The 14,665-nt window shown below is 41.3% G+C and overlaps 1 protein-coding gene across 2 annotated transcripts in view; it reads left to right on the top strand.

The window, feature by feature from the left end:
• Window positions 1-324: 324 nt before the first annotated feature.
• LOC134611482 (AP-1 complex subunit mu-1) overlaps window positions 325-14,665 on the top strand; it is a 35,030-nt gene continuing 20,689 nt past the window's right edge. For both annotated transcript variants that reach the window (XM_063455392.1, XM_063455391.1), the window contains exons 1-2: window positions 325-488; window positions 13,613-13,769. In XM_063455392.1, coding sequence (XP_063311462.1) covers window positions 447-488; window positions 13,613-13,769 — 199 coding nt within the window. In that variant the 5' untranslated portion in view covers window positions 325-446. The remainder of the gene's footprint in view (window positions 489-13,612; window positions 13,770-14,665) is intronic.

The following is a 14,665-nucleotide window of genomic DNA, read 5'->3' as shown; positions in this document are numbered from 1 at the left end:
ATCAATTGTAGGGTTATATTAGACTGCTCCTGGTAATGGCATTGGATGCTGCACGGTAACCAAGCAACCTCTGTATAATGGGCTGCAATGGACAACATACGGACGATTACAACTTTCACTTTAACATTTATTAGGAAATGTGTTATTTGCAACCGAGTAAACTACAACCTCCAGGGACACACGTCCCGCTTATAATTATATATTTATTTTTGTAACAATGAATCATCGGATTTCCAGGCAGACAGGCGGCCATGTTGGTAGGGGAAGCACACCCCTTCCCCAGTGACAGGGATGGCCGGAAGCGAGTCTCTTACACTTCCGGTGTGTGCGGACCGCTATAGCGGAGTAGCGGGGATGGTGGCGCCGTGGTGCTGAGGGGAGAGGACGAGTCTTGTGATCGGTGGAGGAGACCTGCAGGCTGAGGGAACCGGGCGCATACCGGGAAGATGTCGGCCAGCGCCGTGTACGTTTTGGACCTGAAAGGGAAGGTGAGTGGCATGCTGCGGGTGTTGGCAGGGCCGCCCCGGCTGTGGCTGCTGGCATCTGCCCTCTGGGTATGTTGTCTTGGGGCCTATAGGGCTTGTCATCATTTAGATAGGGGGAAAAAAAATCAATGATTTAATCTGACATTATTTTACTGCTAATATCTCTGTGTTCGTATTTTATAGTAATTTTATTTTTTTTTCTTCTTCAAATGTTATGTTGATTTTGCTCTTTTGGATTTATTTTGTGGTCAGTGAACACTGGGATGGCATTGCTAATATATATATAAATATAAATGCAATAATGTAACAAAGACATATTTATGTCACATGTGATGCGACAGAAATATTTATCTCCACCACCTGGTAAAACTGTATGCAATACAATTAATTGGTCTTTTAATTTAACATTTTTTTTTATTTTACTCTGTATCCATGTGAGACCCAGGAACCAGGTCAAATATGATATTTGACTTGTGGAAATCAACTTTTTATGCTATTTCGTTATATACATTTTTGGATACATAAACAGTTGCAATTGACTACCTCAAGTCTGCACACATTTATCTAATTCCTTGCTATGATCACACAGAAATATGGTTAAAGACATTCTGGGCACCATAACACGGTACAACTATGATGTTGTTATGGTGCCTGGAAGCTCTGGGTGCTAAAATACCTTAAGGGTAGAGTGAACGAGCCACTAGAATGTGTTGCCAAAATTTCGTCATACATTTATGTATACGGAATGAAAAATTGTGGGCCACGTATTAGGAGAAAATAATGGCAGTGAGCTATTCTGTAAACATCATAAGAAAAGGGAAAAATACTACTCCAGAACATTTGGATCATACAGCTGGCAGTGCTCAAGGAGAAAATGCTACTGGAATTTACAATTTCCTTTAATTAATTAGAGAAAAATATTCCTTTAATGGAAAGAATGCAAATACCTTTATTGTGCCATTCATGAAAAGTTAAAGCGCCACTGTCTCCGTCTGGGGACTTTGCGTGGTTTGCAAAGACCCCTGTCCGTAACATTCATGCTGGGATGCGGTGGCCAGGGGGAGGACAGACAATGGTTAATTTAACTTTCCTATACCTGTCCCTCGCTAAACATTTGTGAGAGTACAGTATTCAGGTCTATAGAGGATCTCGCGAGACTCCCTGTAGCCATCAGTGACGGATTGGTAGTTGTAACTTCCAGGCGGCAGTAGCTCTGCCCATAGTTTAGAAGTGTCCGGTGTAGAACAAAAAATACCTACTTTGTCTCAGTATATCTTTTGACTGGGTTGGAATTTTATTGAACGGTGTGACAGTACTGCTTTAATAATTGGTTAATTGTAATCATAGAAATTCTGTTCTCTTCATTATATAAACCTAATGAGCAAATAGCCCTTCTCAAAACAAATTTAGCGGCAATGTTATATGTCAGTCTGGGTAACTTGGCCCACCATCGTGGGGTTTGGATTTCTATAACATCTGGAGTGCTACCTGTTGCCTAACCCTAAAACATACAGAGACATGTTTGAATTAGATTAGACGATCAATAAAGGTATTACAGGAACCTTTTGCAATGTGTCAGTTTTTTTCAGAATCAACCCACCCACAGCTTATTGAATTAAGAATTTCCTTTATAAACTATGTGAATTATTAAGTTTAAAAATTATATGCCCTCTGTTGTCTTTGTAAATGTGAAGAAATGCTTTTATTCAGCACAAAACATAGATTGACGTTTCAGTTTGAGAGGACTTTTTTCAAGACTTACAAAGACCCTAGAGTGCTCTCATCTATTGTATTTATACTGTGGCTCGAGATTGCACCAGGGCATACACAAGACCGGGAATCCAGAGTGCTGGGATCATGGATACAAAATATATATATGTGTGTGTGTTTTGCTCCTTCCCAATAAAAATACAAAAATCTTTTATTTACAATGTGGGGACCAGAAGTTACAAGCCAAATTTTCTATAAACCTTTGAGTGTCAGATATGCGCTGAATACATTGTCAAGCCTTCAAAGGCCTTCATAAGCAGAATATCCTTAAAGGCATCCACAAGTAATAAGTTCAGGTAATTTAAACTTGCCTTGCCCAGTAAAACAGTTACCATTGGGGGTCGTTGCAAAATAAACAAAGACACCAGGATGGTGACAGCCACTTTAATTGTGTATATACTCCCAAACACCCACTCTTGGCACTGTAGCCATATCATCTCATCGAAGTGCTTATAGCTTTTGGTGTCCCATGGCGTTCCCTCACTTGAAATGTTATCGTAGCGGAGGGTAAGTATCCGGGTAGGCAGGAGGGCCAGTTCCTCAGGGCATTGTATGCCGTCCTAATAGTGTTTAAGCCCTCCTTTGGTAGGATGGCATAGCACACTCTAACGTCGGGAAAGGGTTAAGCACTCATGGGTGAACACCATAAGGCCCTGGATATTTTTTTATATTAACTTTATTTAGTTGCTGCAGCACCTCGACTTTAGTCATCCAATCACAAACATTTGCATGTCTCTTGCCATATGTTCCTCATTTATTTATACAGTTGTAATAAAAATTATTTAACCCACATTGCAAATTAGGTTTATTGTGATATTTTACAGACTTTCAGCTTTTTGCAATGAACAAATCAAACAAAAGCAATTGAAACACAACAAATGCTTCAAATGGTTTCCTCAAATTCAACTAAAAATACCTTAAACACAAATATGCAAAGCAGGTGTTGGATCAAATCAAGGACTTTAAGGAATCAAGGACTTTATTAGTTGCACCCGGTGCTGGAACACTTGAAATACCTGAGCTGGCTAGGAGTTTGAGTTTCACATCTCACTGCATGTTAGAACAGGGCTTGACAAATTTGTTTGGAATCTAGGAGCCAGCTAAAAAGTTAGGAGCCAGTAATTTTCAATGAGAAAATGCAATTCTTAAAGGACCACTCTAGTGCCAGGAAAGCATACTCGTGGGACCCCCTCCCGCCCGGCTCTGGAAAGGGGAAAGGGGTTAAATCTTACCTTTTTCCAGCGCTGGGCGGAGAGATCTCCTTCTGCTCTCCTCCTCCGATCCTCCTCTTCTCCTCCCCGTCGGCTGAATGCGCACGCGCGGCAAGAGCTGCGCGCGCATTCAGCCGGTCACATAGGAAAGCATTCATAATGCTTTCCTATGGACGCTGGCGTGCTCTCACTGTGAAAATCACAGTGAGAAGCACGCAAGCGCCTCTAGTGGCTGTCAATGAGACAGCCACTAGAGGACATAGGGGGAAGGCTTAACCCATTCATAAACATAGCAGTTTCTCTGAAACTGCTATGTTTATGAAAAAATGGGTTAACCCTAGAAGGACCTGGCACCCAGACCACCTCATTAAGCTGAAGTGGTCCGGGTGCCTAGAGTGGTCCTTTAAAGGGTCACCAGAACCACTACAGCTTGATGTAGTTATTCTGGTGTCTATAGCTTGTCCCTGCAAGCTTTTCAGTGTAATCACTGCCTTTTCTGCGAAAATATCTGCCGGTGTCGCAGTGGTTCGTTTGGCAGCTGGTACAAAGGATCGGATCCTGGCTGGGTCCCAAGTGTGGGGTTGAGGCTTTTGGGTCTCCGGTGTCGTGCCTGCTTGTATCATGGGCAGTCCCAGTCGTTGTAGGGTGTCGTTAATTTCCGCTGCTTCTTGGACTTTTATGCACCCAGATTCCCAGGGTATCATCAGGTAGCTTGGGGAGCTCCATTTGTAGGGGATGTTGTGCCGAATCAGTTCCGTCGTTAGTGGCTTTAAGGATCTCCGCCACCCCAGTGTTGCTCTGGAAAGGTCTGGGTAAAACGTGAGCTTGTGGCCTTCAAAGTCATACGGTGCTTTATTCTGGAGGGCCATGAGGAGCGCTTGCCGGTCCGGTCCATTTTGGAACCGTACGATAACGTCTCCATACACTTCAGAGGAGCGCGATGCAGGTGCCGGTAGCCTGAAGCACCCATCCAGGGCCATCATTTTGGCTTGCTTAGCCGAGAAGAGGTGCGTAAGTAACCTTCTTATGAGGTGTGGGATTTCAGCAGCGCTTATCTGGGCTGGTATGCCCCTTATTTTAACGTTCTTCCATCTTCTCCGATCCTCCATCATCGCCATGCGGCTCTGGGTCTGGGCCTGCACACGTCTCAGCTCACAGAGCTCTTGTTCCACGTTAGTTAAGCGGGTTGCATGTGCGGCCGTGGATATTTTGGTTTCTTGGAGGCGTCTCGACACTCCACTAATCTCCTCTTTAAAGGAGTTAATGTCGGCAGCCAGGTTGCGTCTGAGGTCGTCTAGGAGAGCCTTCAGTGTGCCCTCCAGCCTCCAGCCCTTTTGGTCGGCATCTCCGCTTTTTGTTTCCTGGCTATAGTGGCCAGCTCCTCCAAGTCAGGGAGGGATGTTGCGCTGGAGGAATAAGACAGCTCGTCGGAGAAGGGCGCCATGACAGGCTTCAGATTTCCTTGAGGCCTCCTCAGTAGCTCCCCGATGTCGGCGGTTGTCGGGATCTTGTCCGCTTTATATTTCTTGGATTTTCACCCCATCATAGGTAGGTGTAGCCCTCTTGGGTTGTGGGCAGTTTTAGGCTTAAAAAGGAAGGTTTTTGGCTGAATTTCGTTGGTTATAGCAGGAGCACTCTCGTTGTGCGTCTTGTCAGCGCGGTAGCTCTATTTCGATTGTTTTTATATGAATTGTTCATTGCAAACATCTGAAAGTCTGTACATTTTGACAATAAACCTGATTTGTAGAGGCGGTTGAATAATTTTGATTACAACTGTACTGAATATTATCCTGATCTTCGTTTACTAACACACCCATCTCTGATTTTAGTGTAACTACTCATTCTTTAAAAAAAATGTTTTTACCTTTTTAGAGCTTTGCTCTCTTTGGCTTTGATTTTCTAGTTTAGCCCATCTAATCACTCTTTTGCTAGCATTATTGGCTTCCTTAAATCTTATAAAAGATTCCTCTGATTTGTCTGCTTTAAATTCCCTTTACTTATTTTTTTATTGATACCCTTACATTCCCAATAAGCCATGTTGGTTTCACTTTTCTTTTATATTTATTACTCTATGGTATATACTAAAAAATGTATTTAGTAAGAAGTGTTATCATTAGTATTTGTTAAAAGATATCCCATTTATCCATTGTATTTTTCTTTTTTTAATAAAGCGTTTATTTCAGTCAATATGTTGTAAAGCTTCCTTTTATCTTATTGAAATTGGCCTTTTTAAAATTAAATGCATTTGTATACCTCATGTGCTTTCGCTTTTTTCAGTTTATTTTAAAGGTCACCATATTGTGATCGCTATTTCCCAAGTGCCCTCAACTGCTTGACAAAAGCTCAACATTGTTTGTTACAACCAGATCCAGACAAGCTTCCTTTCTAATTGGTGCTTTTACCAATTGTTACCTGAAGGTGTCTTTTCATAGGTTCAAAAACCTGATTACCCTTGCTGAACTACTAGTCCCTCTATCCAAATTAATTACTGTGTAGTTAGTCTCCAATAATTAATGTGTTACCCAGATGTGCCGTTTTTCGAATTTGCTCTAACAGCTGTTCTTCTTTATCAATACATCAACATATCCTAACCCAGTGGATCCCAAACTTTTAGGTTTAAGGCGACCTTAATATTTCAATATTTTTACAAGGTGCCCCAAGGCAAAACAAAGTTCTAGGTTGTATATCTGTATAGTGCCACTGCATATACTGCTGTATAGCATAATATATAGTGTTTAAATGAAGAGGTGCGTGTATATCATTTTAGTGTTTTAATACAGGGGTGTGTTTATATGTAATGATTGCGTTTGATTGCAGTGGGGTGTTTGGATGTAATGTTAGCTTTTAAATGTGGATTCACATACACACACACCCTGACACAGCGATACACACACACACACATATACACCTTGACACAGATACAAACATATCATTTTTATATTTCCAGCCCCCTCCTATTGGCTTACCTTGTGTCCAGGAGGCTAGCTTACTTGGGTCCTGGCTGAGGCTGATGGGAGTGAGCTTGCAGCAGCTCACTACAGGCTCACCTCTGCCTACTTGCAGCTTGACCGCTGCCTTCAGCCTTCTCCTCCAGCCTTGTGCTCCCTCCTGCGCGATGCTCTGTAAAGCTAGGAGGAAATGACATCCTGTCATTTATTCCCAGCATGCAGATACGACAGGGACCCGGTCAGGCTCGTAAAGGGCTACGGTGCCGAATGGGCCCCACGATGGCTTTTTTCACGACACCCCTGTATACCTGTCACCCCAGGGTGCTGTGGCACACAATTTGGGAACCACTGTCCTAACCAATAATTGATTTCATTTCTTTCACCCTAGCAAAATATGTACCCATAAGGCTTACATATTTTCTCATTACACACTTGCTTAATATTTGGCTTTAACCCCTTAAGGACACATGACATGTGTGATATGTCATGATTCCCTTTTATTCCAGAAGTTTGGTCCTTAAGGGGTTAACTCATGGTTGACATACAAACAATTCCTTTCCACCTGTCCTGTTTTTACCATTTAAGTTAACCGCCCAGTAATGTGTCTCATCTCACCATGTTTCCGTTGCTTTATAAGAGAGAGAGAGGGGGCGCTATAGTTTCAAAATATTAAAAAAAACATTTTTATTTGTTTAGAATCATGTATGTGTGCTTCTGATATTTAGATGTTAAATTATTCGTTTTTGTACAGTCCTAACACATTTACCAGCAAAGCGCTTTTTTTTTTTGTAAATCTTTATTTTTGGTGCTTTTGTAATAATACATACATGGTCAAAGACGCCACAACAGCGTTTGCATTTGGTTCAATAACAGTTGCGGGTCACAATCTCCTTTGCACAATTTTTTTTTATTTTTAAGACAGGGACTGTGTGTTCTAGTGAGGTATCTTGCTGTACCAGCGGTTAGTGAGGCGGGTATAGCTAGTGTTATCCCAATGGGGCGCTTAAGCCGCGTCGGGGCCCTGGTACAGGGTGTGAACTTATAGATCGCCTTGCCCTGTACACCGTTTAGGCTATGTTGGGTGTAGTAGCGAGTGAGGGACCAGGCGTCAGTGTTTCATCTGTGTTAGAATATACTATGATACGGAGCTTAGGCCTCTGTGCCTTTATAGGGTTAAGACTATGTCGTTGCAAGGGTGGGGGGTGAGTATCGTATTGTAGTCTACAAGTACCTTTCCATGGCGCTATGCGACTGTGTAACTGAGTAACTTAGCAAATGAAGCCAAACAAAACAAACAACGGGAATGACATTACTGTTTAACTACCAGTATAGTCCGCCTGGGTGTCAAGACGTGGGCCCTGGGTGGGCAGCGGTTGGCACAGCGGCGTCGGTGGGTATTCCCAGCGTAGTCAGTAAGGCTGGGCCTTCTTTCAGAGTGGAAACCTTGTAGTGTTGGTCGTTCTTGGTCACCCACAGTGTTCTGGGGGTTGCCCATTTGTACGTGATTCCTGCTGTTTGCAGGGTGGCAGTGAGGGGTTGTAAGCTCTTGCGCCACAAGAGAGTGTCTCTGCTTAAGTCCTGGAAAAAGGTAAGTTGGTGCGTTTCGAAGTCGTATGGCGATTTTCCTTTGATGGCTGTCATGAGGGCAATTTTATCCATCAAGGATTTGCATCTCAAGATGGTGTCGCATGGGGGTGCTTTTGGTGCTTGCTGGGGTTTGGCTATGCGGTATACACTGTCAAAGGTGAAGTATTTCGCCTGCTTGTTAGGGAGGAGTGAGGCCACTAAGTGCCTTATAAAGTGAGGCAATTCTTCCAGTGGCACCGCTTCTGCTATGACCCTAATTTTAACGTTTTTCCTCCTGCCCCTGTCGTCCAGTATGGAAATTTGTCTGCTGGTGGTAGCTTGTGCCGTTTGCATCTGAGTGACTGTGTTCTTAAGGGAGGTGAGGTCTTGGCGAAGTTCTCTCAGCTCCTGTTCTGCTGCTTGGGTGCGGGCCGACACCGGTGACACAGGTCAGCTTGCCACATCAGTTGTAAGTTCTGTTGGAGTCCGGTTAGCATGAGCTGAATGTCCTGCTTAGTTGCCGGTTGTGATTCAGTAGCGGTTTGTGCGTGTGCGGCGTCAGTGCTTGCCGCGGCCATGCTGTGTGTGGAGTCCCCTGCTTCCAACCTCTCCGTTGAGACCACCTCAGCGGCTCGAGTCCGTGCAGGAGGGGGGGATTGAAGAATGCTGCCTATGTCCCGGTGCAGTTTGGGAGCGCTCGAGGTCTGTTTGAGGGTTCTCCGTCCCATTTCTTCTGGGGTGTAGAAGTCCTCCTCGGAGTATTGGGAGTTTGCCCCGAGCCACAACGGCAGCTCCCTGGTCTGGAACTGGTCGCGTGTGCGGTAGGCCCCAGATCCTTTGGTGCGGCGTTTTGTGCCCGACGTCTGAAAGAAAGGCATCTGCGGGTGCCGCCGGGTGTCAGATCCCGTAGCTTTTGTTTTGCTATTGGTCCGTTTGCGCGGTGTTTTTCGCTGATTTGTGCGCTGGAGAATCGGAGTGGTGGTAAATGACGACCGCTGCGTTGCTCCGCTAGCTCCACCCCCCTCGTCCTGCCACTTTTATTTGGATGCATTCCTTTAAAAATTCATGAAAACACATTTGTGTCTTCTCAGATAATGCTTTGAAATGAGGCATTCATGAAAGTGTTTATACCAAAAAATTAAATAAAATAAATCTATAATATTTGCACTAAAATAGAACAAAGGTAAACTGGACATTTGAAGTTCCCCACGTGGTATGCTATTGCCCATCAGTGAGGGTGTTAAAATGTATACTTTTTGCCAATTCATACAAGTTGCATCAAGACACACAAACAGCTACGAAACAGGAAAGACAAGTACATTCAAACTCTTCTACAAACTACTTCCTCTTTCTTTTTCTTCCTCTCCTCTCCTCTCTCCCCCTCCACCCCCCCCTTTTTTTTGAGACTCTTACCTTCCTTCTCCTAAACAAATTACTTGATCATCTGTTTCAGAGGCTCCATGTTTAAAGGTCACATTTGCCTACAATGCTTCACATACCTGTAACGCACAAGCAAACATTCTTTACAGCTTCATTGGCAGTGCAATATACAGGAGGATATAATCTGCTACGATATATATATATATATATATATATATTTGTTCTATTGCTAAGATAAAAGCAATACTGTAGGCAAATAAATCACACAGCTAATTGTTTTAGAGGACTGTGGTATACAAACGTAGCAAAAATGAAAACAAATCTTTCTTAATATTTTTATCTACCACCACTTCTATTTGGCCCAGGTCACGGAATAGGAAAAAAAGAAAAACGAGACAGAACATTAGTCACATCACTATTGATAATGTTATATCAGTAGTGATAATGTTAGAACAGCTGAATGTTGCTTAATTTCTTTAATTTCCAAATGTCAAGCTTAATTTAATCTTGACTTTGGTAAGTCAGCAAGTAGCGGTATTCTATAAGCCTGCAATAGATTGTAAAGCTGCCAAAACATGTAGAAAGTAAGAGAATAATTTTGGCCAGCTCCACAAGACACGGGCGTACATTTTCCTGCCTTTTCACCATTTTCCACTAAAACCTTTTATTATGCCTTCCTAAAATAAGTGGTGATTTAGGCCTTTTCTTGTTCTAAAATTGCTATTGTCCATTCCATGACAACTCTTAGAACATAAACACTGGCTGCCATTAGAAATAGGAGCAGTTCGGCCCCCGTATAGGCAATTACTCCCAGGCATATATTACACAATGTTAAGACTCGTTTTAAGATTGTGGTAGAGACTGAGGGAGCTGTGCAAAATGTCCCTAATAGACAGCTATGCTGTATCTCATTTAAACCACGCATTGCAATAGTATTGCATCCTAAACACTGGAACTGAGGATCCCATTAAAAAGATGCTATGGCCCTCTTGACGATAAACTTATTTGGAATGCATAATAGTTTTAAAGTTGTTGTGTTTTTTTTTTTTTTTTTTTTTCCTTTTCAATTGTAAGTGAAAGGGCATGGATGGATGGCAGTGATGTGGGAAATGGAAGTCTGCATGGAGGGAAGTAGGGCTCTAGCAACAATTATAAGTGAAAGGGTGGGCAGCACAGAGCGAGGCTTCATTTTAAAGGAACACTATAGTGACAGGAATACAAACATCTATAGCTGTAATATCCCTGTTTAGCTCTCCTGTAACCATTGTAAAAGGTGTTTACTCACCTTTATTCCAGTGCTGTGTGGGTCTGCCAGTGTTTGCTCTGCCCAATCTGCCCCCTTGGCTGAAATACAAATTGACAATCTCAGCCAATCCAATGCTTTTCCATAGGATGCTGGCCAATCAGCATCTCTTCAAAGAGATGCATTGAATTAGTGCATCAGTATGGGGGAATGTTCAGTGTGCAGGTGCTGAACTTTGTGCATCACTGACCTAGGAAGCATATCTACTGACTGTTTGACTACCACTGGTGATGTCCCTCGGCAGTAATGTAAACACTGCCTTTTCTTGCAGGTACTGACTATAGACACCAGAACCAATACGTTAACCATTGAGCTTTATTTATTTTTTGGTGACTGTAGTGTCCTTTTAATGCTATCTGAAGGAGAGGGAGAAAGGGTGATTGTCCTCATACTATTCATTAAATACTTCATACGCCGTTAAGAGGGAATTTGTTTTGAATGCAGATTATGTGACTAGGTGACAGCAGAACAATTCATTATTGAAGTGAATTTCTTGTGAAATACTTCTGTATCAACTTACAAAACAATTATTAACTTCACTTATATAAACTCCACTTTCAATGTTGTTTTTACAATGTGCCAGCATATCCTCTACCTATGTGAATAATTAATTTGCAGTGTTGGTTTTTTTTGGGGGGGGAGGTGGGAGGGGAGGGGGCTTGGGAGTTAAGGTGGTTGTCTAATCTACTTGTCTGTCATGACTATCCACTTGTGCTAACACACAAAATAATTTCAGATCGTGAGCCTGCCTAGAGCCCTGGGCATTGACTGTTTTTTGGGGTTGTTTTTTTTTTAACTAAACTACAAATTTTCACAAACCAAATCCATATGGAACATCTGAGGCAAAAACGCTGATATAAAAAAATCTTATTTTTGTGTTTTTTTGTTTTTGGATTTCATTTGCGAAAATTTTACACACTCAAAATCCGGCTCCACCATCCAATGTGTGCAATGTTTGTGGTGTGCATTTGTTGCCCATGTGTGGTTTGTTTGTCTGTACTGTATACAGATGTGATGGTGGGTGCTCTGGCTGTTTGTAATGTGTGTGGATATGCTGTCTGCTCTGCCCCCTTCCCATTCCACCTTGCAGAAAGCTATTCAGGAGGGGGGGGGGGGGGGGGGGGGGTGGGGTGGGTGAAGGAGAGAGGAGAGAGAGAGAGAGAGAAAGTTTACCACATCCACACACAGCCCTGAGGATAGGGGGGACCTATTAACACTATAGTGCCAGGAAAACGAGTTTGTTTTCCTGGCACTATAGTGGTCCATTAAAATAAAAAAATAAGAAATCATATTGTTGTCAGTCTATATGCTAATGACATGCATATATGTGTACAACTAATTGGGGTAATAGACAAATATTTTATTTGTTTCCCCTCACTAAACTATTGCCTCCCATGTACATAATTAAAATAAAAAATGGTCACATAAGGTAAGATCACTGTCGCAGTTACTAAAAGTTAGGCTTGTTAAAAACATTGGCTGTAGCAATCTCTGACAAAGAATAATAAAATACAATAAAAAGGTATCCGTAAACAGGCATGTTCTGAGGAACACAGTCACACTTCCTGTTCCTTATAATGCTAAATAATTGCAGTGGTCTCGTAAGACTTAACATTTTGTATGATTTCCTCAAAATAATAATTTCCTCAATGTCAGTCATAATTTTTTTACTACGTCAGCCACACATGTATGTTTAATAACTGTTTTATGAACAAAATATTGTATTTTCTTGATCTCAAGTTAGGAGAGTATAAAAATAAAAACGGATGATCCCTGTTCTGCTTAGTTTAGAGGTAAATTGCAGTAGCTTTTATCTGCTCTGTTATTGTTTAATAGAGTGGTATAACACATTATTATTTTTTCCCAGTGTTATTAGCAAAAGTATTATTTACAAAATGTGTAATAGAAGGGAAAACAAGTAATTTATATGCCACAAGAAAACAAGCAAAGACAAAAAAGTATATTTAAATAAATTGTGCTTATTTAGTAACACCAATGACCATTAAATGTAAGCCCACCTGCCACATCAAGGCAAACCTCTTAAGTGGGTTCTACACGAACAATTCACCTTGATTCCTTGAGCTTCAGGCAAAAAAATCTCTGAGACAGAGAGGGCTATTTTTCTAAACCCCTACATATTTATTAACCCTTAATAAGGAATACATGGAATGGGTGGCAGCATTGTAACATGACTATGTGGTGCAAAAGTGAATACAAATACACAAAAATAAGTCCTGCGCTCAAACTCCCGCTACTCCTGGGCGGCAGCAACAACCATAGCGCACATCAGCTCCAATACATACAAAACAAGCAAAGAAAAAAGAGTATATGCCACATGAAGTGTGTTTAAAACACCCTTATTGTAAAATTCCTCCTCCATTAGCCAGTGGCTAAGGAACGTTTTGTGTCAGATAATGGTATAATCCCCATCTGACCTTGTGCATTTATTATTTCTATAACGCCAACATATTTTGCAGCACATTAAAATCGTAGAATGAGATGAGTTGTTGACCTACAATATAAGAGGCCAGAGGTGAAGAAGGCCCTGCTCAAATTAGCTTACTATCTACAAGAAAATGGATTCCAGTTGATATTAAAGAGCAAACCCATTTGTCTGTTCTGATAGTTTCTATTAGCAGGTGTGTACAAAATTTTATTTGAGACATGCTGAGCTGTGAAAAATAATCTTTTTATTTTATTTTATTTTACACTCTGCATGTAAAGTTCGTTATTGGTAATGCTTACTGACTAAGCTTTTATTTTATTTAGTGTTTTTTTGGGGGAAAATATTGTAAATTTTATAGCCTGACATTTAATAGTGGAAAATGAACGTAACCAGTCTTTCTACTCTGTCTAACTTACACAGATTTCTAGAACAAAAGTAGAGTAGTTTCCCAAGACTATCACCATTAAAATGCAATTAAATTTTTTCTCCCATTTTCTATTAAGGTTCTTATTTGCCGTAACTACCGAGGAGATGTCGATATGTCAGAGGTAGAGCACTTCATGCCAATCTTAATGGAGAAAGAGGAAGAAGGGGCACTGTCACCGATCCTTGCCCACGGAGGAGTCCGTTTCATGTGGATTAAGCACAATAACCTATATCGTATCCTATCTGTTTTATTATGCATTGAACAGTTACCGTAACTCTACGTTTTCATTCCACTAAAGCTTCACACCTTTACCCATGCCAGGAAGTGGTTTGATAGACCAATGTTTAAGTGGTGTTTATTGCAGACCTTCAGAATTTTCACTTGCCTACTAGCCATTGATGAGTGAAAATTCAGTCCTGATAAAGAAAAATTCACTCAGCGTGAGTGTGCCATGGACCTTTCTGGTTTGCATTGGCATGTAGGACTTGCAGTAAATGTAGTAAATTTTGAGCCCTGTCTTTGTATACCAAGCACCCAATTTGGTGTCCAGTTGGGTTTGGTTTATTTTACCAAATTACTGCAAAATATGGATGTGTGCGTGATGTGTTGAGAAACTGAGGAGGAGGCAGTCGTTTACATGCAGGTATTCCACACATTTTTAATTAATCTGCACAGATAACCTAATCCTCCTTAACCCCTTAAGGACACATGACGTGTGTGACACGTCATGATTCCCTTTTATTCCAAAAGTTTGGTCCTTAAGGGGTTAAAGGGGAACTGTTAATTCTCTGGAATTTTCACAATTAAATAAAACATTGAAAAGCAACGATAACTTGTGTTAATCTAGTTTTTCATGAGATACATCTTTATATTAAAGATTACATAAATGACATTCTAATCTGGGTTAGGCAAGGTGAAATTTCCAATTGAAGAGGAAAAGTAAAAACATTGTGTCATTTCTCCTTTTCTTCTATGCTTTCTTTATGCTAACTGTCGGATTCAAAGGGCAAAATTTGTAACCATGATAAATGGAAGCTCTCAGTTACAGGATAAAGAGGTGTGGAATTTTACATTGTGTTTAAATGTAAAACAACAAATGCCTTTTGTTTAGAGTTCATTATTTTCCACA

The sequence above is a fragment of the Pelobates fuscus genome, chromosome 5, assembly GCF_036172605.1.
Source record: "Pelobates fuscus isolate aPelFus1 chromosome 5, aPelFus1.pri, whole genome shotgun sequence".
NCBI classification, from domain to species: Eukaryota; Metazoa; Chordata; class Amphibia; order Anura; family Pelobatidae; genus Pelobates; species Pelobates fuscus.
Note: the sequence above shows the minus strand (reverse complement) of the source record. Positions and strands in the feature narration are given on the sequence as shown.